Source organism: Grampus griseus (genome assembly GCF_964374135.1).
Source record: "Grampus griseus genome assembly, chromosome: 6".
Lineage (NCBI taxonomy): Eukaryota > Metazoa > Chordata > Mammalia > Artiodactyla > Delphinidae > Grampus > Grampus griseus.
In genome coordinates this window covers 48,357,683-48,383,048 of record NC_139000.1, presented here as the reverse complement: position 1 = coordinate 48,383,048, position 25,366 = coordinate 48,357,683, and the positions used below count along the sequence as shown (strand labels likewise).

Sequence of the window (25,366 nt, the reverse complement as noted above, 5' to 3'; positions counted from 1 at the left end):
CCTCGTGCCAGTTTTAATCTTTTGGTATTGTGATATTTGTCTCATTGTGGTTAGAAAAAAAAAGAATCAAAGCATAATCTGTACCAGTAAGGAAGAAGCTCTAAATGTGGCAGATCCTGGAACACACAGGTATTATTATCAGTCTCTTTTAAAGCTGAGGGCCCTGGGCCTCAATGGAAGTTAAGTCTCTTAAGCACTGAAGCCAGAATTGGAATCCAGGTTTGTCTGCTTCTACAGCTTGCTCCTTATAACCACTGCATTGGGATACCTCCCATAGGTCCAGCAACTTAAGCAGATGGCCCTGAATCAAATCTATGTCCATAAACCATATCTATGATGCCCTAAGGAGACATGCTGCTGTGTAAATGAAATTTTTAGGGCAATTTATGGATACTGAATCTGTATCTTTCTGCCTTAATGTATATTCATCTGAATTCATTCATTCACTCACTCATCCATTAAACAAAGATTTATTGAGCATCTGCTACATATATGCTATGCTACTAAGTACAGCTAGGGATGAGTGAGAATAACGAATTGGACAGAGATTCTGCTCTTAAGAGTTTACATGGGAAGTTAGAGATACACATAAATAACTTAAGGTATAAATGATAAGTACCACAAGAGAGTTGCAAATAAAGGAGTGAGGTGTTTTCTAGGTGTGTGTGTGCACGTGTGCATGTACATGCATGTATTTGCATGTGTTTGGCAACTGGTTACGTCTAAACAGAGGGTTCTAAACTTGAACAAATTCAGGGAAGTAGGAAATAAAAAAATGACTGCAAGATTAGTTTGGTTAGTGTAAGGCGTCCATAAAAAAGTGATGGAATGTAAGGCTGGAACTATAAGCAAAACGTTATACTTCATATTCAAATGATTGATGTGATTGGTTCTCTGCTCCAGCAAGAGTACCTGGCATTACTACATAGCAGGGGTCAGCAAACCACAGCTTGTGGGTCAAATTTGGTCCATGGCCTGTTTTTCTGTGGCCAGTAAGCTGAGAATGGTTTTTATCTTTTAAAGGTTTGTTTAAAAACAAATAAGCAAACAAACAGAAAAATTATATGACAGAACTGCATGTAGTACACAAAACCTAACATACTTACCATCTGCCTCTTTACAGAAAAGTTTGCCAACCTCTGCAGTGTATAAAATGGATTGTTGGTGGGATACTGGATTAGGGGAAACCACGTTAATAGGGAAGAGTGATAGGAAAGGAAGAAAGGGAATGTCTGAGAGCATGGACTTTGGAAATGAAGGAGACTGGAGGAAGACAAGGCTTAATATGTGTAATTTGGGAATTGTCTCAAAATGATAACTGAGGTCAGAATAAGGAATGAAAGGGGAAAGAGCCAAGAACTGATCTTTGTTTTTTTTTGCGTTACGCGGGCCTCTCACTGTTGTGGCCTCTCCCGTTGCGGAGCACAGGCTCCGGACACGCAGGCTCAGCGGCCATGGTTCACGGGCCCAGCCGCTCCGCGGCATGTGGGATCTTCCCAGACCGGAACACGAACCCGTGTCCCCTGCATTGGCAGGCGGACTCTCAACCACTGTGCCACCAGGGAAGTCCCAAGAACTGATCTTTGATAAACATCTTTTTATAGTGTGGGGAGGAAGAAGGGGAACTAGCAATAGAAAGATATATGAACTGTAAGAGAAATGGCAAGGAAACAGAATCTACAGAGTCTAACATCACTGACTCCTCAGGAATGTAAGTTGAAAGAGGGAAGGGGAGTTAACAGCATCAAATGCTACAGAGAAGTTACTGAAAAGGACACAAACCTGATGACCTAATATCTTTGCTTCAGTTTATTCCATTAGCACATTTCTATGTCCTTGGCTTTTCCTTGCCTTAAGGTGCCCTACCCAAGTGAGAATGTGATGATATTGAGATGCTATATAGCTTCAGCTGCTAGGACATAATAGTGACCTATTCCTTAAATTTAGCTTCTCAGGTTGCACGTGTCCATCATTTTCCAAAGAAAGGTAGGTAGCAGGTCCCCTCCAACTCTCCCCAAACTACCTCTTCTCTATACCTGTAGACATCCTTGGTAGATTCTTGACATCTGATGTCTTTAAAAAATCAGTTTATCTTCATTCTTGTACATTCTGAATTGACTAGAGATGAATAAAGAGATTGCCCAGTATGACTGAAGACCTAACTGAATTAGAACCAATGACTCAGCTTTGGGAGTGATGGCTTGGACTCTCAACTGGGAGCAGGACAAAGAAAACCACACTCTAAACTATGCTCTCACATGGATGATCTCAAGAATTTGATCTCAGACTAGCAAATTATGGAAAAGCTTGGCATTCAAGTTTGATATGAATAAAGTGATGGTGGTGGGGGGAGGGGAGGGTGACTGTATTTGGAGGTGGGAATGGAATTTAAAGTCTTGGATTTTAGAGCAGCATCAGTCTTGAGTGGAGACATGATCCTCAGGTGTGACTGGGAAGTGGTGGCCAGACGAACAGCACTGGCCCCTAGCAGGTCCAACGGCTGGGAGAGAAGGGTAGCAAATTAGAGGAGCCATCAGTGTGTAAGTGGAAGTAGTGAACTAGTAGCCAGGCGGGTGCCATCCTCCACCATGACTTGTTTAGGGCCACACGTACCATGGGGCTTACACTGCTGAGTCTGACCAGTACCCCATCACTACGGAGTGTCAGGAGCAAAGGTACTGCCCAGCCTGGGACTGGTGGGTTGGAAGTGGTGATGGGGGGAGGCTTCTGCAGGAGCTCCAAGAGGCAGGAGGTGGCACTGTCCTCTGGAACTAAAAGGCTCTGTGGTTTCTACACACGCAATGAGCCTCAGAGTACGCTATCCCACTTTTCCTGTCCTGATGTTCTTTATGACCAAATTCCTCTTGAGAGGAAGGAGGTGGAGGGCCACTGATCCCTTACATTTGCCCCCAAATTACTATACTGGCTGGGGACAGTTTTTATTGCTTTACTTTAAATTTTTTCCTCAATAACAATGATGGAATTTAGTTCATGGCTTGGTTTCTAGGGGGATTTATCTTCTCAGAAGGTGACAGGATTTCAGGTGTTTTGACCCAAGTTGGGAAGTAAGCAGAGGAGAAGTGAATTTCTTTAAGAACAATATGAAGTTAGTAGAAAGCACTCACACAAAGGGCCCATCAATGCGTATTTTCCATAAGGTCACACAGCCCAGAGGCCTGGGTTTCACAAGCATCTATAGTGCAGATCTTTATGACATAGTTAATAGGATGCTGGGATGAGAAAGATGTATTATCAGCTCTAGAACCAAATCCCTAAATTGAACTTGGCAATGAATGGTTAGGTTGACCTCAGGATATGACATCCCACTTCATTTGTAAAGGAAATCAAAAGAAACTTGAAGAGGAACCTTCCTTCACTATCGGTGGAAATGTAAACTGGTGCAGCCACTATGGAGAACAGTATGGAGGTTCCTTAAAAAACTAAAAATAGAACTACCATAGGATCCAGCAATCCCACTCCTGGGCATATATACCCGGAAAAGACAAAAACACTAATTCAAAAAGAAACATGCACCCCAATGTTCATAGCAGCATTAGTTATAATAGCCAAGACATGGAAGCAACCTAAGTATACAAAAGAAGATGTGGTATATATATATATACATACATACAAGGGAATATTGCTCAGCCATAAAAAAAGAAAGAAATAATGCCATTTGCAGCAACATGGACAGACCTAGAGAATAACATACTAAGTGAAGCAGGTCAGACAGAGAAAGACCAATGTCATATGCTATCACTTATACATGGAATTTAAAAAAATGATACAAAGGAACTTATTTAAAAACAAAATAGACTCACAGACATAGAAAACAAACTTATGGTTACCAAAGAGGAAAGGGGAGGAGGGATAAATAAGCGATTTGGGACTAACAGATATACAGGACTATATATAAAATAGATAAACCAACAAGGACCTACTGTATAGCACAGGGAACTATATTCAATATCTTGTAATAACGTATAATGGAAAAGAATCTGAAAATTCTTTATATATATATATATATATATATATATATATATATATATATATATATAAAACTGAATCATTTTGCTGTACACCTGAAACATTGGAAATCAACTGTACTTCAATTAAAAAAAAAGTTGCAAAGAAACTCTGTACCTAATACTTGATGGATTAAATCTCCAGTGGGGGAATAAAAACTCTAGACTACCTAACTGAGAAAAGAAAAGAAAAAAAAAAGCAACTTGAAGCATGTAAAAGTGAAGAGGAGCTCCCTGTGCAATGCTGCTGTGTGTGCTAAGCCAGGCGGCCTGGACAAGGTACCTGGGCTCTGCAGCAGGACAGACCTAGTGTGGCTCTTCCTGGCTGTGTGCACATCTCCTCACCTCCCCAGCCTCAGTTCCCTCCCCTGTTTCTTTCTTTCCCTCCCTGAGAAAAATAATGCCTACCTCCTTCCACCTCCTTTCTAAAGCATCTAGTACTGTCCACACACATAGTCCTTCAAAAATGGAAATTATTTAAATTACATTTATGATTTTAAAAATCCTAATTTCTGTCCAGATGTGGATGGAAATCAGGACAATTTACTGCTTGTTTAGATCACATGTCCTTAGCCTAGAGCTAGGGATACCTCACGTTTCTTAGAATAAATATCTCGCATGAAAATGCAGCTGACCTTACAGCAGGGGCCATGATTAAGCAACAAGATAATCATCAGACAGAAAGAATCCCAGGGAACAGCCCTGTAAAGTACCCAGAAAAGTACATTCAGCCTCATTTGATTTTATGACTTCTAACTGGTTCCTAGAATTTTGAGCCTCACCGCCTTTCTAGGAAACTTGCAGGACTGCTGAAATGCATAGCTCTGGTAAGCTTTCACAGTCATTGGCCTTACCATTGGAAAATCCTTAATCCTCAGTTAGGAGAAAATCCCTGCTGCAAGCATGCAGAAGCTCAGTTCCATGCCCTCCTTGGGAGTGCAGGAAGCACATGGGCTGAAGTGCTGTGAGCTAACTGCCTCCAAGATGGGAGGACGCCAGTGGCACTTTCAGGATTGGCAGAGGCTCTGCTAGGACACCAGCGGTCATGACTGTGAACCCAGTCTGCACGTGGGCTTCTCTCTGCAGGGCGGCCAGACTACTTAGATTGGATACTCAAGGATTAGAGGTGTTGCCCCATTCTCCTCACCTCACTCCTCTCCTCCCAAACCTAGAAGCTGCTGAAAGGCTTTTCACAAAGGCTGTGTGATGCTTTCTGGAGTTGGATCTTGTTTATTTGAATCAAATCTTTTTTTTCTAAATATTTAGTTCCTTAAACTCAGAAACTGCCTCTTTCCCTCCATCCTGGCAGCCTCAGTGAGCACCTGTGCGTGCCAGCCACCGTCACATACACAGGGACACCATCATGAGCAAGACAGTTCCAGCCCAGGCCCAGGGAGCTATAGTCTAGTGGGGAGCTGCCTGCAGGCAGCTCTCTCTAGTTCTTCTCCTCACCACCTACCTGCCTGTGGTTGAGCCTTTTAGGGTCTGGCCCTGGTGCCCCTCTGGAGGAGCTGTGTCCCCCTACGTCTCCGGAGATGATCACTCCAGGATGCCTACACAGACTTTGAGATCGTCAAAGCCTGAGTGAGGCTACTGCTCAGGTCTGAACTGCTCCTTCGCCTCCCATCAGCAGGTGGGCTCACATGGCCTTTGAGAATAGTCTCCGCTCACTGAGGCCTACCTCAAATCGACCCAGAGTGGGTGATTCACTGCATTTGCTTCAATGAGACAATTTCTGAATAAAAATACTTCCCACAGAGATGAAATACCAATGATTTTTTTTTTTTTTTTTTTTTGCGGTATGCGGACCTCTCACTGTTGTGGCCTCTCCCGTTGCGGAGCACAGGCTCCGCACATGCAGGCTCAGCGGCCATGGCTCATGGGCCCAGGCGCTCCACGGCATGTGGGATCCTCCCGGACTGGGGCATGAACCCGTGTCCCCTGCATCGGCAGGCGGACTCCCAACCACTGCGCCACCAGGGAAGCCCACCAATGGTTTTTAGTCTAGTTCCTGATTTACTCATCAGGTGACTTTGGGCTTCTTAAGGTGAGGATAATAACTGTACCTCTGACACTGGGACAGTCACCAAGATCACGTGAGCTAATACATGGAAAAATCTGGCACCCTGCCTACTCCTTCAGTGTTAGCTCAGGTTATTTCTGTGCACCGTAACAGAAGGTCTCTGTGCTGACACACTTCTAAGACATTTTCCCCAGATGTAAGAAATGTCTCAGTAGTTATTGAAGGACACTTCGGAAATTACAGAAATTCCCACCCTTCCTTGGCTACGTTTCTCCATTTTCCACCTGTACAGATGAACAGATCAGCCTGGACCCTGTGTCACTAAGATCATTGATACTAAGCACATCAGTGATTCATGACTCACAAGTCAAGTGAAACTCCAAACCTAACAGAGTATCAACTGAAGCATTTTCCAAGAGGAAAACCCATGTTCTCTCTTCACCTCATTGGGTTGAGGCAGTCGGAGCATTCAGGTGAGCTTCAGTAGCAAATGATGCTAGAACCCTGCTGCCCACACTTCATTAGATCCAGGCAGAAAAGTTTCTTAGCTACTGAAGGGAGGAAGCTACAGGGGCCAGTGGAGGCTGAGGATGGTTGTGAGCTTGGCCGGAAAGGAGAAACAGTGGGTGTGTGATTTAAGAAAATGGTTAAACAGACAGAGGGAATGTGGGGAGGTCTCTGCCACCCATGGACACAATGTTACCTACCAATTCCTTCTTCTTCATGCACTCCATGAGGATGATGAACAGGTGCTGAGCTTGGGTTCGAGTGTATGTGAAAGTCTTCTGGATGGTCACCAATAGCTGGTCTCTCAAAGATTCGTTTATAAGTCTGCAGTGAAAAAATGTTGAAAGCGGGTTAACTCAGCTCCTATTTAGTACATATTTCTGACAAATATAGAACACGAGAAAGCATTATGAGGATTTACTTTAGATAGGAGTTATTTCTTCCCATATTTTTTTTCTATAGCAGTTATTTTGATTGTGATAATTTTTTTTTAAAGTGCGTTTAAAAATAAATCCATTCCAACATCTCAGTACCTAAATGAGTAAAGGAAGAAGATGGATTTAGTTCTTTTTTGGCTCTCCCTTTTTTCTTTCATATGGCATATGTCTAATGCCCTCTTGCTCAAGTGCTGTTCTCAAAAAAATACCTTCAATTAATCCTTTGCATCTTGGTAAAAATTTACTATTAATATATTACTTATTTGAAGGAGATTTAAATTTCACCTTCATGTCTAACTGTGGAAAGAAAAATTTTGTCTCAGTAAGGGATTTCTGAGTATCAGTGAGGAGAAATATGACTTATGTTTCCTCTAAAATCATTCTGTGAAGGTAGTAGCTGATCTGGCCCACAATTCAGGTCCTCACTACGTATGTTGAACTTTTGCTGTGTTGTGTGCAAACAAGAGTCTGACCCATAAAGAGGTATTATATTGACTACTTTATTTAAAGATAGTTTTCGTATTATAGAGGAGTGAATTGAAACAAGGAAGGTGCATCATATCAAGTTAAAGCTCAATTATATCTTGCATGTGGACGAATCACAATTAATTTTAACTCCTTTACCACGAGGCTGCTGAGAACTGGTCTATCTCTATCAGCCATCAAATAGCAGGAAAGAAAATTCACTTTGTATTAATAGATACTATTCAAAATCAGGAAGATAAAACTTCTCTTAAGGACTAGTGACAAAATTACCATAATTTGCCTAGTACTTTACAGTTTACAAATTGTCTTCACACATGAAGCAACAACTCCTAGATAAAATAGTATACTGTAATTATTATCTCATTTGGTGCCTACAGAAATTTGATAGACAAGAGATCTGTCCAATTCAGAAGGGAAGGATATTTTAGCCAGAAAGAGCCAGATGCTTAAGGTCACTCAGAAAACAAGTGGCACAGTCAAAACCAGAACCTAGTTCTTCTGATTCCTCGGCCGGTGCTCTTTCCACTACACCATGCGGCCTTGTATTACACCTCGCAATATACCACTGCCTCTCTTTATATCACTGTGGCTACTTGAGCAGGAAATTATAAAATTTCCTTTATCTGTTTCTTAAAAGAAAGCAAGATGAGAGGCTTGAGAATGTCTTCATATCACTGACCTACTGTGCCGCAGGATTGTGTGAAGATTCACCTAGACCCACGAGGCTGGATATTATGGTGGCCCTACTTTGAGGCAGCTGCACTCCCCATGACAGAATTATACCAAGGATCCTGGAATGTCACTCACCTTGATGGAGGATTCGGTTACCCTTTTGGCCCCCCAGGAAGATTTATATCATGAACATATACATTCAGAAAAAGAGAATGATCCAGATAAAGTTGAAAAATGATACCAAATCCTCTCAAGATTACTGAATTATTCTGGAGGACTCTGTACTCTTAGTTGTGAACCACTCTGAAACCATTCATTCATTCATTAATTCAACAATTGCTTAGTGATGTCTATTTAGTGCCAGACACTGTGGTGCATGCCAGGGCTACAGGGATAGATGAGATATACACACTCACAGCCTTCAATGGGCTTACACACCAGTGGAGTAGAAAGACACGATCCAGCAATTCAAGTATAATTTACAGTGGTCAAGAAGCAGAGAAGCTTGTGACAGTTGAATACAATCTAATCTAAGGGGTTCGGGGCAGACTTCTTTGAGGAAGTGCTCTTTTATCTGAGACTTGAAGAATGGAGGAGCATTTAGCACTTGAAGGGGGTGGGATGGGGGTGGGGCTGGGGGCTAGGTAAGAGCGTATTTGGCAAACAAAACCGCATGAATAGGACTAGTTTGGAGAAAATAAAGAAGGCCAGTATGGCTAAAGAACAGAGAGCAAAAGAAAGAATGGAACAAGATGAGGCTGCAGAAGGGGTAAGCAAGGGCAAGATCATGGGAAATTTTCAAGACTGTGTTAGAGATTTGGATTTTTATCCCCCAGGCAAGGAGAACCATTGAAGGATTTAAGTTGGAGAGTAACATGATTACATTTGTGTTGCCAATTAATTTTCTGTAAGAGTCAAGACATGAGCACTCATACCTGGGCATGTGTCTACTTGACAGTCTAGAGGTTTTTGCAATATCAAGTGCACATAAATGTTGTACATGATTAACAACAGAAAAGACTCTCCTGATTAGCCACTTGATAGATCCAATCACTCATCTGCAGGTGTTTAATTTTGACAACTACTCAAAATTTGTTTTCTATTGCCAAACATCTGTAATGAAATCCCAGTTCCCTGAGGTCATTAACGGTTTGAGGGATCTGTCTGTCACTTGTACCCAGTCTGTCACTTTGTAACAATTCAGAAATGATGTACAACTCAGCTGACTCTGGGCTTCAGTGGCTCGGAGAGCTGAAAGACACTAAACATCTTATACTTTTTAGTCCAATTTTGCAACTGACTGAAATTGTGGCTTTGGTTAAATCATTTAGCAACAAAAGCCATGGATTCTACTTCTAGAAGTACAAGAATTCTCTAGGTTGGTGTTTTCCAGAGTGTAGGAAAACTGTCACTGCTGGAGCTGAGATGAATTTAGGTGGAACAAAGGTGATTTGGTCCTTTCAAAGCATTAGGTTATACTCATTAAATATTAAATAACTGTTATTCCTGGTTTACTTCCTTTTCTGTCCTTCTGATTGCATCAAGAGGACAATTTCATTTTTGATGCTTCTTTGCCTTTCACAGCTCACAAACACTTACAAATCCCCCCTTTTGACAGAGAAATGACAGGTTTTAGGTCCCACACTCTTTGCAGAGAGTTTAATAATATCGTTTTTAAAAAGATACTGTATAATGGTTTGATGTGTTCATAGTGCAGCAGTGTTTATGACACACAATGGGCTTCACAGAGATAATCTTATTTGCTCTTCATAACAATCTGTGAGAAAAGCAGGTATTAATTCCATTTTGCAGAAGAGGAGACTATGGCCCAAAGAGGTGAAATGATGTGTGCAAAGTCACAAAGCTTGCTCATCTCAGTGCTTCAGTTGGGCTTACTGAATTCAGCCTTCCTTCCATGGTGTTGCTTTTCCTGATTGTAATCTATGAATATGCCTTTTACTTTCCTACTCATCTGCACTGGAGGTAGACATTTGCGTGTATTTGTTGTAGGAAATTGCTTTTCCTTTTAGTTACATAGAAAATATCCGAAGGAAATCAGACAAGTTTGGAGAAGATAAGGGGAAACTGGTAAATGAGGACAGCGAAAAAGTGCATTTAGTGCACTGAAGATTACATTTGCTTCTAATTTTCCACAAGTATTTTCTGTGCTGACCTAGATGATTTCCATTTGGCACAAATTCTTACTGTCTTCTCCACCACACCTTTCTTATTTTGTGACTATACTTATGATACTGGGAGGCCTACTTTCTTGAAATTATTACTTTCCTAGCTCTTCGCATATTTTTTTCTGCACACACTGGAATGATTTAAAAATCTTGACTGTTATATTTAATCATGAACAAAAAATAGAAATAAGCTCATTTTAGATTTCTTTTTATGGCACTAAAATAGTGACTGAAAATTTCTTGACACCAAAACATGGTCATAGTATTATGTAAAATTTTAGTTTTAGAATTGGGTCTTTGACAAAGGGGTGCCTATTTATGGAAACTGTTAATTTGTGGTTCCATATGTACCGATGCTATTTTTGGTATACTTCAAATTAGAAGGCTTTCTGATTAGGAAGTGTAGTCATTGAAGTGAGGAAAATCTCTACACTACAGCATTTGTGTCTCCATTTAAATGCTGTACTTGTGATCTGAAGCTTTTCAGATGAGTCACAGAGTTATCTGAACTAGGTCAGTGTTCATCCAGTGCTGAGAGTAACCAAAACTTCCCACAGTTTGCTACTAATATTCTGTTCAAATGCTGGCAATTCAACCCACATGTACATATTTTTCTCAAAATGAATTTATCTGCAATATCAGAGTTTTGTTCCTAGATTTAAAAAAAATTGGAAAACACATTCAGAATTCAATGGGACTCAAACAGCTAGGCTTAGGCTAATGGCTTTTGAGGAGAGGAGCCCTTCTTATGCCCCCACAGACACTCTCTCTTAACCTATTCAGATACAATGTGAGAAAATTTTACTTGTATAAATAAAAATGACTGTTAAGAATACCACTGTTTGGTACTTACAAAACATCATTTCCCATGGAATCTCTAATGGTCTAAAAAAAAGAAATTTTATCATTTGCTTCAAACCAAAGCAAAGTACTAAATACAACATTAGGGCACAGAAAGTTTACATGTCTTGTCTAAGGTCACAGAGACTGGTATTTTTCTTTTTTTCTCTTCCCTTTCTCCTTCTCTTTCTTCTTTAGTAAAAGTTATCAGTTCTTCCCAAATGGCTGAGGTCACAAGTAGCAGCATGACTCTTCCCAGAGAGGCAGGAGAGCATCATGAATAAAAGCATCATGGTCACCAGGGCCAGGATGTCTGGAGTTCAAATGTCACTTCTAGCTGTGTGATCTTGTGCAAATTACTTAGTATTTCCAAGTCATATTTTTTGTATATGTAAAATAGGAATTATAGTAGTACTTATAGACTTGTGAACGTTAAATGGATTAATCTTTGCAAAATGCTTAGAAAAGTGCCTGACACACAGCAAGTCCTATGTAAACGTTTGCTATTATTAGAGCTCAGTCCTACAATGCTCCTTAGGAAAGCGTCACTGACCAGCCCTTCTTGTCAAGTAGCACAACCAGTGGCCAGGGCCTCTGTGTGTAATGCAGAGCTCTCCCCTGGCATCAACAGTGCTCTGCATACCTGGAGAGCCCAGCGGTATAAGGACACTCCAATCCTTATACCACTGGGCTCGCCAGGTGTGCAGTCAGAGAAATAACTTTCTGACTTCAGAGAGGTCAGAGATCACCATTCTTTCTTACATTTGAGACAGAGATACTTAGATTTGGAGGTTTAATTATAATGGAGCCTTGCAAACATCCCATGCAGGCAGCACCTAAACATTCGTTCACTCATTCATTCAACAAACAATATTGTGTTTACTATGTGCCAGGCACTATGCTAGAGGTACAGAGATGAACACTATTCAGTCCTAGCCTCAAGGAACTCACAGGATTGTGTGTCAACATATTCTGGTCATTTATTAATAGGTAACACACCCCAACCTTAGCAATGTAAAACAGTATTTATTTACTGTGTTGATAATCTTGTGGGCCAAGAATTCAGGCAGAGGTGACTCATGCAAATGGTACTAACAGATCACTAATTGGTTTCTTCTCTATGTCCTCTACTATATTCCCCACGGTGTTGATTGAATGGTTCTCTTACAAGGCAAGTAAGATTCTATCATATCCTTCTTAAAACCCTGCAATAGCTTCCCATCACTAGCAAGATAACACCTCAACTTGCATATGGCATTTAAGGCTTAACATGGCCTCTCTCCCAGCTAGGCTCATCCCCTGCAACTCTCTCACACATATTCTATAAAATGCTATTATTGCCCGAACACACCAGACTCGTGCATGCTTCTATGCCCCTGAACTTGCTGTACCTGCTGCTTGCAATGCTCTCTACCTCTGATCCTGTCACTCAGGCTCATCATTCATAATTCAGCTCCAAGTCCACCTCCTGTGTGAAAGTCTCTGATTACCACTCTCTTGATGTTCCCATAGCACTGGATACATATTAATTACTACTATTATTATATTGTATGGGAATTATTTGTTTACATGTATGTCTCCCTCCAGTAGATTATGAACTCCTTGAAGGAGTGAATGCATATTCACACTTCCTGTACCTAAGCTCTAGAAGAGTACATAGTTCATTGTTGGTTCTAGAAGCATATCTGTGTATTGACTGAATGAATGTGTAGCTGCCTACTCATTAGCTACTCTGTGGCAGCTAACCAGGTGGTCTTCCCCATTCCCCTTTGCTCCTCATGCTGAGATGGACTTCAAACCTATTTGGGAGAATGAGAGAAGTGGCATAGGGTTTTGCCCTTCACCCCCCAACAATCTGATTTTCTTGATCGTTTTTCATTCAATCAGATCCATCTCTAAGAAATATTCTAGTTTTTCTTTAAACTCAAAGGGTATTTAGAAATTAATTGGCCACCAAACTCAATAATCTATATTTGGTTCTACTTCTGGAGACTGTTTTCCCCTTTTGAATTGCTTTGTAGCTCATCAGGAGGAGATGCATATTCACTGTGTCTCCCCCATAATGCTTAGGGCAATGTCTTGCCCATAAAAGTGCCCAATAACTATTTAAAGACTTTAAGGACTTCAGTGATATCAAGATAATTCCTTCACAAAGATCTTGGTGTTTTTTATGGAAGTAATTATATCACATAAAAATCAACTCACTGTGATAAACTATAATGGAAAAGAATATGAAAAAGAATGATTATATATATATATATGTGTATAACTAAATCACTTTGCTGTACAGTAGAAATTAAAACAAATTGTAAAGCAACTATACTACAATAAAATAAACTAAAATTAAAAAGATCAACTCAACATACATCTACATTTTTTCAACTAATTCCATGTCATACATAGAAGGGGTGAGATCAGTTTTGCAATCTTCTATAGAAGATGGAATGTTATAATTAAAGCACTATGATATGGTGCCTTTGGTTGGAATCCAGTTCTTTCATTTACTAGTTGAGGGATCTGAGGCAGGTTATTCAATCTCTTTAAGCCTCCATCTCCTTATCTGTTGAAAGAGGGTAGAATGTCTTTGTAGGTTGATGTATTTGGAAAAAGATAAGGTATAGAAAGCACCTAGCACTGTTCTTGGTACGTAGTAGGTGTTCAATAATAAGCAGTTTTTTCTTATTATTAAATACCCCAGGGGCTTTCGCACCTGCAGGGAATCCCAATGATGTGCCCAGCTCAGGGCTGAAGCAAGGTATTGCATATGCAAATTAGCTGGAGGAGACCAATTCTATGGAGGAGGGAAAAACTGCAGTATTTCTATAAAAGTTGGATGGAGCAGGTCTGTGAATGGGATGGAAAAGGCTAAAATTTTTTAAAATTAATTAATTTTATCTTATTTTTTTGGCTGCGTCCGGTCTTCGTTGCTGCACGTGGGCTTTCCCTAGGTGTGGCAAGTGGGGGCTACTCTTCGTTGCGGTGTGTGGGCTTTTCATTGTGGTGGCTTCTCTTGTTGTGGAGCATGGACTCTAGGCACGCAGGTTTCAGTAGTTGTGGCATGTGGGCTCAGTATTTGTGGCTTGCAGTTTCTAGAGCTCAGGCTCTGTAGTTGTGGCGCACAGGCTTAGTTGCTCCACGGCATGTGGGATCTTCCTGGACCAGGGCTCGAACCCGTGTCCCCTGCACTGGCAGGTGGATTCCTAACCACTGCACTAGCAGGGAAGTCCAAGGCTATAATTCAAAACCACTTAGAAAGGTATCAATGAAGAGAGTTCATTAGCTCTTGTATTATGTTCATCAATGTCATGTAAAAACAAACAAGTGATGCTAAGACACCCTAAAACCACTACTCTAGATAATTTTATGTCATCTTGAAGTCAAACTGCTGTTAGTATCAGAACTGTTACTTGACTATGACCTCCTCCTGAAGCTTATATTTTGATATTTCTAGAGTCTGTGTGTTCTAGGAAAAGTGCTAATCCAAAAATTCTATTGAGGAATTTGAAGTTCAGGATAAAGGAATGATACAACTTCAGAACAACCACTTTACAGATGAAGAATCTGAAGCCTGAACAGGTAAACTGACTTGTTAAAGATTACATAGCTGAAAGCATCAGAGCTGGGCTTAGAGAACAAGAGAATAAGAAGGAATAACCTTTGACAATGAATTATACTAACCTAAATACATAGGCTCAGCTCAGTGTAGTAAAGTTAGTGATTTGTTTAAACGATTGGATACAAGAGATTTCTTCTGTTTTATCCCTGAGACAGGATGTTATATATCTTATATGTGAGAAGACTGAGTAATGTGATTTCAAGGATCCACTACTTTCTCAGAGTTACTCCCTTAACTTAGCAGATGCCCCAAGTTCCTTTTAAAATTAATTAAAAGGCAAACAACTATTTTGCTCAACAATTAGAAGGCCTAACGTGATATTTCATGTTAAACTACTTAGCTATAATTGACTGATGTTGATGTTTTTCAGGAAGCACTAGTTGGATAGAAAGTTGGGGAGGATGTGAATGGAATGTAGAAAAGTGACCAAACTACATTGCCCAAGTTTTACTGTGGATCAACTCCAGGTACAAATGGCCTTTATTAGCTAAGACATGTTAGAAATAGTACCTCTGATCTTGTTTGAGCATCTGGCCTAGAAAAGTTGTTCACCTGGGCTTTTCCTGAGGTTTCCATCTAGCAATGTGAGGTAGTTAGACGTATCTTAGAGAAGCTGCTTATAATTGGGCAAGATGCACATACCTTGATGGTACAGTCTGCTCTCTGGCAAATTTCACCTACCACTAACCATAGAGTGATGTGTCTTCCATTCCTTTCTTTCTACTTACCTGCCTACCTACCTACCTATTATCTATCTACCTACCTACCTATCTAATATCTATCTACTTTTTAAAACCCACTCTACAATCCTGAGCCAGATATAGTAAAACAGAAGGCTTAGATACACATACAAAAGGAAACAGAAGGTAGGTGGTGAGGTAGGGTTGAGAGTGGTGCTAAGAGAGGCAGTTAACACCTATTATAAGACAAGCTTTGTGCGTGCATCTTGTATTTGGCATTTCATAAAGAAAGACAGATTAATCTAAGAAAATCCTAACAAACTCTTAACTCCTCGGATGCATGGACTACATGTTATATTACTTACGTACTCCTTCTCTCAGTGTTCACGGACGTGCTGTAGACAGAGGCTTTTCCTCTACCTCCTTATCTTGATTCCCCTCACCCTTCTCCTTTTCCCCATAGTATATCACCTTCTAAAATGTTCTACAGGCTTATTTATTATGTATATTACTTATTATCTATCTAACCGTGCTAAAATTTAAAATGTAAGCTCCACAACAGAAGAAATGTTTGTCTATTTGGCTCACAGGTGTGTTTTTGCCCGCACCTAGAATAGTGCCTGGAACATGGTAGGTGTCCAAAAATATTGAATGATTGAGTACATAATGTTGGTTGGATGAAAGAATGTAATTTAAAAATGAAGGGAACAATTTCTAATAACACTGGAAATCTGTCAGACTTTCAAGGGTTCCTAGTGTGGTAGAATCCCATTACAGAAATGCCAGAGCTGTGCGAGCTATTAGCCACACGTGGCAATTCAAATTTAAATTTATTACAATTAAATAAAATTTAAAATTCAATTCCTTAGTCACTCTAGCCACAATTCAAGAGCTCACTGCCTATCTGATTGGACGGCAGAGATACAGAACATATCCATCATCACAGAAAGTTCTATTGGATAGCGCTGCTCTTGAGGCAGAGGTGCCAAATCCTCAACCTTAGTCAGGGACTAGCAGGACATTAGGTGAGAAATCCTGAACAGTGTTGGCTGCATCTCTCCAATTCCTATTCTTCTCTTTGCCTTTGGTTATGAATGTGCCCAAGAGTAGAAACTGAATTGTTGCCAGAGGATATGGGGACTGCCACATGGTCAGGTAGCTTCTCTGCTGCCAAAACTGTAAGGAAAACACATCCTCTGATTTCATTCCAAGTGAAATCCCATCAGTGAATATTGCACATAGCCAGGCAAGAGGAATAATCAAACTTTTGTTGTTTTAGGCCCTGTATGAGAGACAGAATCAGAGCTGGACTGAGATGTGTAGGCTCCTCGGGCAGGCAAAAACACTGGCACCTCTTCAACTGACATGCTTTAAACGTTGGTCCAACATTTAATTCAAAGGAGAAGTTAACCAGCATGTGAAGCAAGAAGGAGAAGATGGAAGCTGGGTGCAGCTTCCTCTGTTGCTCGGAGTAACTCAGCTCTGGGGCAAGTAAACCTCCTGCAGTTCCTGGGGCCCATTTTCCTAGGAGGCAACATGGTACAGCTGCTACAAGCAGAGTTTCCAGCCCTAATCTTCTTAGGCAGACCACTCTCTAGCTATGCGATACTGAACTTTCCTAACCTTTCTCTACTCAATTTCCTCATTTATAAAATTGAGATAATTATCATAGCTACCTCACAGCATTTATGAAATAAAGTGTCTAGATCAGGCTCTTGCATGTAGAAGCTTTAAAAAATAGTAATTTCAACTCCTCAAGTATGCTATTGGGGGGAGGGTCGGGTGTGGAGGAAAAGGGAGTGGTAAATATCACTTCTCTTTCAAAGTCATTTGTCAAAGTATTCCTTCTAACCCTGTATCTTACTCTATGAGATGTTGGGGCAAATGTAATTTTCTCTATTTTTGTATGTATTCTGTGATGAATTAGTTCCTAGCTTTTTGAAAAAGTTATTCTTTTTTCTAATACATTATCCATTGGCAATTGCACTTTGTCCCTCAGTCCGGCTCCAAACAGCACCATCCCACAATAAAGAGCTTCTTGTCCCTCATATCCTATGCATTATGCTTGTGTGAAAAGGCTCATATCATCAGATAACTTAAAGACTGATGTGATTCACAGTGTTGATAAAAAAACTGAGTATTTCTTAAGTATCTTTTAGGCAGATGAGGTTCTTATTTTTCCCCTGGTTTCATAATTCAATGTGCTGCTTGATGCGTGCCTGGTAGCGATATACGCAGGCTAGCTAAAAGATTTTGTTTTTATTCAAGAATAAGAATAGACATCCATGGTATTTTGACTATAAATTTCCTTCTTTGCATCATTGCTAATCTATCACAGTAATCTTTCCAGAGTCCAGATGTGGCCTCAGAATCACTCAACACATCATCCTAGGAAGCCACTACTGGTTGATCATTGTTGACACTCAAGATGAAAACTTGTCATCCCTCTACCAGAGATATTAAATCTCAAATATACTGTCAAATGGTGAAAACCAATAAGATCATAGGGTCAAAGAGCTCCAAATTTTAGGCCTGTCTCTAAGACACTGAACTGTGGTTTCCATGGAGTTAGAAGAACCGATTCTTTATTGCTTACTTAAGACCTTTAGGGGGTCACTGCTCATGGACGGACACTTCATTTACATTGAATAAACCCAGAAAACACAATGAACATGTATATTAACTCTAGGATGGTTGTCCAGCAATTAGGACAATAAAGGACAGGCTTTATTGAAACTGAATGGAGACTTTTCTAGTTTGTACTTTTCAGAAGTACAAACTTGAGTTAACCTTGCAGTCCTACTTTAATGCATCTTTAGTGTTTCTCTGGGTGAAGAAGCTTTTATAAGCAGGTAGTTACTGCTGTAAATAGTTTTCATAAACCCTGTGGCTCATAATCAACATCTGAGAATTGCATGGGGAATCTGAGTGAAATCCATTAAGAACATTCCAAACATTATCTATTATTAATGATCACTGGGTGAGATGTTAATACACTGTATTTTTAGCAGCTGCAGGTTCTAATGTCAGCCAGGTTGATTCAGAATTCATTTCCTCTAAGGTAGAGGGATTAAATACCAGGAGAATTTATTATCTGCACCTCATCCAGATAAGTTTTAAATGTATTTGTGGGTTTTAAAGCTCTCATGAGAGAGAAACTATGCATTGGACTTCAGAAAGAAAAATTTCCTAGAAATTAAGTGGGTAAAGAAATGTACATGGACATCTCATGCTAAGGCAGAGAGGCCTATGGCAGCAAGCTGTGCTTGGAGAGCAGTGCAGGCGGACAGTTCAGCTGGGTTTCAGGTAAATGGAAGTTTCACTGAGATGGCTTTAGAGGGACGCTGGGGCCAGAATGCAAAGAGTCCTGAGTTTAAGTAAAGGAATGTGGACTTAACCTGTAGATTAATGGTCTTCAACTGGGTTCTACAAAGAAGCCCCTGGAATTTTGAGGATGAGCTCCAGAGCTGCTTCAGAACTGCTTTAGTGGGTGAGACCCAGGCAGAGAGAAGGAGGCTAAGCCAGAGGTTCTCAAAGTATGGACCCTGGGCCAACAGTACCCGTATCTCCTGGGTGCTCCTTTGAAATGCAAATCACCTGGCCCCAACCAGACTTACTGAATTAGAAAATCTGTGGTGGGGCCGGGCAATTCGTTCTAAGAAGCCCTCTGGGTAGTTTTTTTTAATGCTAATGGTTTTTTAATCTTTTTTTTTTTGGCTGCACCAGGTCTTAGTTGCAGCACCGGGGATCTTCGCTGTGGCATGCTGGATCTTTTTTTAGTTGTGGCATGCAGACTTTAAGAAGCCCTCTGGGTAATTCTGATGTAAGGTAAAAGTTGAGAACCAGTGGTCTAGGCCTTCCACCCCAGCTTCAACAGAGTAAACCTGTGTCTTGTCTGTTTTATAAATGGCACTTGTACCACAGATTTCATTTGAGAAGGGGTCCAGGGGCTTTAAAGAAGTGAAAATCAATACTAGAGGCAAGTGGGAAATTGGGACTCTTAAATGGTTATCCATTGCAATTGTCAAGTTAAAGGAAAGTGAGGTAATACCTTCTAATGCTGAAGTTAGTGGCCCCAGTGACTGTCAGTGGCTTCTCAAACAGCTGAGAGCCATCATTCACAACCAACTAGCATTGCTTCACTTTTAAGTACTATTGCTTTTCTCATCTGCTTTTCTTTCTCTTTTTAAATTGTTCATACCTTTTGAACTACTCAGAAAATAATTTTCAAGAGAAATAGGGAGGTGAGCTGAATAGCTTTAAGAAATCCATATAAATAAAAATACTAACAGAGAAGTCTCCCAGTCCTGTCTAAATGCATATTTTTATGCTGTATGAAGAGCTATAGCTTGCTCTTCAAGGGAAGAATTTTCAAGTCTGACAGATGTTTGGAACCAAGAACAGCTGTGATAAAGGAAGAAATGAGGAGATTCATGCTAAATACACTTTTCAAGTCAACTGGGTTCCAAAGACAAAGTTTGGCAGAGAGTACAAAGTGTTTGTGGTAACAATGCAATGACTTGTGTGAGTAGAATGCACATGAGGCATAGAAAGTGAAGAAGCTGTTCTTGGAAACACCAGAGAAATATAAAGAGAAATCTAATTTTTATAACCTTTAAAAGAGCTTCTGCAGCCTCACAGATATTGAGAACAGACTTGTGGTTGCCAAGGGGGGGGATGGGGGAGGGATGGAGTGGGAGTTTGGGATTAGCAGATGCAAATTATTATATATAGGATGGAAAAACAACAAAGTCCTACTGTGTAGCACAGGGAACTATATTCAGTATCCTGTAATAAGCCATAATGGAGAAGAATATGAAAAAGAATGTATATACATATGTATAACCGAATCACTTTGCTGTACAGCAGAAATTAACACAACATTGTTACTCAACTATACTTCAATGAAACAAATTTTTAAAAAGTTTCTGAAAGTGTGGTCCATGGACCACTCTTATTGGAATCAGCTGGGGTTTTGGTTTCAAATACAGTTTCCTGCACCCCAGCCCAGCTACACTGAATCGGGATGCTTAGGGGACTTTTTCTTTCACTCTCCAGGTGATTCTCAGGCATGCTGGAATGTGATAACCACATGCTTATTTTGAAAGTTTTCTATATAACAAGTGGCCGAGAGTTAGCTAAGCAAATCTCAGGGGAACACAACTGGTACCTCTGAAGTCTTCACTTGCATTGATGGGGTATCTAAAAGTTCTGGGCAGTGGTTCCCTAAAAAGGATTTCTTTACGGTAATGGATTACCCAGCTCTGTGTTTTTCTCATGTTTGCTCCTTATGTTCAAGACCACATTTTCCCAACTTGGAGTTGAGCAATTCTAAAGTAAATTTAATCAATGTAGAGAACTTATCGGCTAATTTATATCAATAAAAGTTTTCACTGGTACTTTCCTCCATGAACTATCTAGATTTTTTAAGTCAATGCTTCATTCTCCCCATGTTGGCACACATGGAGGGACCAAATAGCAAACTCTAAGGCAAAAATATTTATTTTATTTTGCACTTTCCTAAATAAATGAAGCTACTCTAGCCTTGTGGAACTTGGATACAATGACATAAGTAACCATATAACTATATCTTTATATATTCCACAGAGGGAAAAATCGCAGTAATACTCTCTTTATGAAACTTTCTGCATCTCCTCCAACCTCTGCCTCTTTCTGCCTTTTAGAATTCAGTAACTAACAACTAGTTGAAAATTATTTTCTATTATATTAGTTCAAATGAGATTATACCTCTCCAGGAAAGGCCTAAAACAAGCATTCAAATAATACCTGGTGATTGATTGATTTGAAAAGTGAGGTTATCAGTCCTACATTTAAGTTTTCACTTAAAATTTAAACACACACATACATACACATATTATTATCATTTATATATAAGTATATATACTTAATTATATAAAATTAAATTTTATAGTATTAAATTAATATATCAATTAATTTCATTACATTGAATTTGAGTATATATAAATTCAGTTTAATAATATCTATCTATACACACACACCACCACACAAAACACCATACTGTCTCATATAATTTGTCTCTTTACCAGCTTTCCTTCAATCCTACTCAGATTGATTCTTTTTTCTGTGTTGACGTACATAAAAGAGGTTCGTATGTTAGCTTTTCCTTGATCATTCATACTGACCCTCACTTTAGTTTTTGATGGAAAAGGGGAAGAGAAGCAATAGAGTTATTACATTGCCATTTTGGGGATAATTAACAAAAATGTTTCCACTAAATAGATTCTCATGAGGAATGCCACACTCAAGTGCTCTGTGCTCTGGTAACACTTTATACATTTATCATAGCATACATGACCTTCTAGCTATCTGTACTCATGCCTGTGTTGGATATCTCCATTTAATCTCCAAAGTCCTTGACAGTGCCACGTCCTGCCCGTCCTCTAACAGTTAAATGTTAACTTGGAAAACAGTTTACAAAACCAGCACTTTTTTATAAATAAAGCCACCAGTATTCTGTGCCGGTACAAGATGTTTCCAATTTTTCTTACTTCCCTTCTGAGGTCATAAAACAGAATCCAGTTTTGACATGCTTTTTATAGAAAATTCTAGAAAAGAGACAAGGCAAGATGAAATTAACAAAAAATAAAATGGACACTTGAAGTTGGCATGCCTGCTATTGGTTTCCTTCCTTCTCACTTGACATTCCCATTATGTCTAAATCATGCTGGAATACAAACCATCGAGATCAATTACTTTCTTTCAGCAGATCTTACAGAGACAAATGATAGGCCTGTGGCATCCTTCAGCTTTAGCTGGAAATCTCTTGAGCAGCAGAAGGAAAGAGTGGCCACCACACAGAATGATATGCCCTAGGGAATACAGTCTACACCTGGGGTTCTATTTTTTTTTTTTTTTCTGGTACACAGGCCTCTCACTGCTGTGGCCTCTCTCGTTGCGGAGCACAGGCTCCGGACGCGCAGGCTCAGTGGCCATGGCTCACGGGCCCAGCCGCTCCGCGGCATGTGGGATCTTCCCGGACCGGAGCACGAACCCGTGTCCCCTGCATCGGCAGGCGGACTCTCAACCACTGCGCCACCAGGGAAGCCCAACACCTGGGGTTCTAAAATGACTAGTTTTCTGGTGACTTTCTCCTGTCCTTGGTCATTTTGATGTGTATTTGGAGAGAAACAAACTTGTCACATCTCTGGTAGGATACAGTTATATAATCTGAAGCCATGCAGCAAAATTTTCCTTCTTCATTTCTACTTTGTGTTCCATTTATGCCTTTATTTCAGCTAATCCAAAAATGTAGGGACCCTATTAAGCTCCGTTTAAACAGGCAAATCAGACTTTTATTTCAAATACAGTATTTATCTCCCGTATTCAACAGCAAGGCTTTGCTCATTTATTCTTCACAATACCTGATGCAAATTCCACTGGCACATAAGGATGTGAAGTCCATTGGTGTTTGCCCCATTAATAACTTTCCAAGTGTTATGACTACTTAAAACTTTAAGGCTTTCTGTTACTGCAAGTTCTGCTTCTTGCCTAGGGTATCTAAAAATGGTAAATCCGGAAGATTATTTTTGGGACAAACTTAAAATAAACATAAGCACTGATAATACAATTTGGATGAATGGGGGCAATCATCTCAGGACTCACATTCATTCAGATGCCTTTTTCATGCTGATGTTTTTCATCTGTGGGTCATTGCTCACTAATTGATAAATGAGGGGCTAGACCACATTTCTCTGCAATCTGAGACTTGGGTTGACAATTATCAAGCAAAGTAATCTCTGACTTCAACTTCAGAAACCTACAGCTGGAAAGGTGCTCCTGACTATGGGTAATGCTGGTCATCTTGGTTAGTCAACACAGCAAAAAGGGGAATCCTAGTATTTAAAAACTGAGGTAGGGCTTCCCTGGTGGCGCAGTGGTTGAGAGTCAGCCTGCCGATGCAGGGGACACGGGAAGATCCCACATGCCGCGGAGTGGCTAGGCCCGTGAGCCATGGCCGCTGAGCCTGCGCGTTCAGAGCCTGTGCTCTGCAATGGGAGAGGCCACAACAGTGAGAGGCCCGCATAAGGCAAAAAAAAAAAAAAAAAACTGAGGTAACTGAATCTAACGCTACTTAGATAGCATCAATCTATTTATGTCTGCAGTGTTGAGTCATTTGTGATTCAGAAATAATATTTGATAATATTTCTAAAGCAATGAAATTAGGTAGGGAAAGTGACTTGTGACTCATTCTAAACTATGACAGATGAGAAATAGAAAATCCAATATGTCAATAAGGAAAAAAACAAAATTTGACCATTTCTTTCTGGTAGTATAGTCCACAGAACAGAGGTGGGGAGAAAAGATAAAAATAAGGATTTAATTGAAATTGTCTCCTAGTCTATCCAAATCCATTTGCATTGGGAGAGATACAGTCTCCTAGTCTATCCAAACCCATTTGCATTGGGAGAGATACAGTCTGACTTTTCCTGCCTCACATAATCTCATCGACAAAAGTTAATCAGTATTTCCAATGATAATTTGCTTCCAGAGCGATTCCCTTTCAAATTCATATTCTTGGAAGATAGTTAATAACAGGGAATTTAAAGTCAAAATATCAAGTTCACAAAAGTTAAACTACAGGGCTTCCCTGGTGGCGCAGTGGTTGGGAGTCCGCCTGCTGATGCAGGGGACGCAGGTTAGTGCCCCAGTCCGGGAGGATCCTGCATGCCGCAGAGCGGCTGGGCCCATGGGCCATGGCTGCTGGGCCTGCGCCTCCGGAGCCTGTGCTCTGGGACGGGAAAAAAAAGTTAAACTACAAAGTGTGTAAATTCTATTCACTCCTCTAGGATTATAAAATTGAAAAGCTTTACAGCTGAATATAAAAATTTATAGTGCTTGGGCCTATACTATTTAACAACTTATAAATGAACTTAAAATTTAAAAAATCATATTTAAATTACCAAAATAACTGAAGAATAAGTCAAATCCTGATTCATGTTTAATAAACAGGGTATGTATATTTCCTATGTTCAACAGTATATGTACGATCACACACATTTATTTATATAGATTTGTTTATATGAACATATAGTTATGCGTTTATATTTATTTGCAGTGAAACATGTCTCAACTCTGTTGGACTTTGTTGAAAATCAAAGAAGAAATCCTTATTGATGAATGAAGTCCAGGTGGGCCATTTTTTTCAGGAGCATATAATAAAGCACACTAATGATTTTTAAAATTGGCTGCACATGTGTGGCTGGACAATTTCTTACCAAGGTAAATAAACATGATTAATTCTGGCATTTATTCAGACGGCACACAGAAACATTCTGAATGCATTTTACCATGTTAAACTTATAACTGCTTTCCTGAAGCAGAGCATATTTTAATCATAACTTTAAAATATATACATATATATTTAGACTGGCAAATATAATGCTCTTTTTAGTCTTCTATATTCTTAACAACCATTTCTAAATGTTTCTGAAAATTACCGGTTTTAATTTTAATAATTCCAAAGATATAAAATTATGTCTTAACTCTTTATCTTCACACTAGTTACACGCATGAAAGGGCATGGTATTTCTGACTCTTAATTTTGGAGTTGAAGTATGATGGTCTGGGTGTAAGAAAGAAAAGAATCTACATGATGTAGAGTTGATCAGCTTGGATGTTGGTTTACAACCAGAAATGCATTGATTTTACCTTTTTTTGAATATACAGAATAATAAAAAAATTAAATTATAACAGAAAGAGGAAACTGAAGGCAGCTTAAGTATACCTATATATTTAAAAGATAGTATCACTGAAGTACTATATGAGAAACACTAGGGCACATACCACAAAACACATTTCAGTGAATTTTTATAATACACCAGAAATGGCCTGGGATCATGGGCTGTGTGGCCT

General features: G+C 39.8%; 1 protein-coding gene across 21 annotated transcripts in view; it reads right to left on the bottom strand.

Moving 5' to 3' along the window:
* TRPM3 (transient receptor potential cation channel subfamily M member 3) overlaps window positions 1–25,366 on the bottom strand; it is a gene marked incomplete at both ends in the record, with an annotated part of 787,829 nt that overhangs the window by 158,614 nt on the left and 603,849 nt on the right. For all 21 annotated transcript variants that reach the window (XM_082657218.1, XM_082657236.1, XM_082657222.1 and 18 more), the window contains one exon: window positions 6,756–6,879. In XM_082657218.1, coding sequence (XP_082513344.1) covers window positions 6,756–6,879 — 124 coding nt within the window. The remainder of the gene's footprint in view (window positions 1–6,755; window positions 6,880–25,366) is intronic.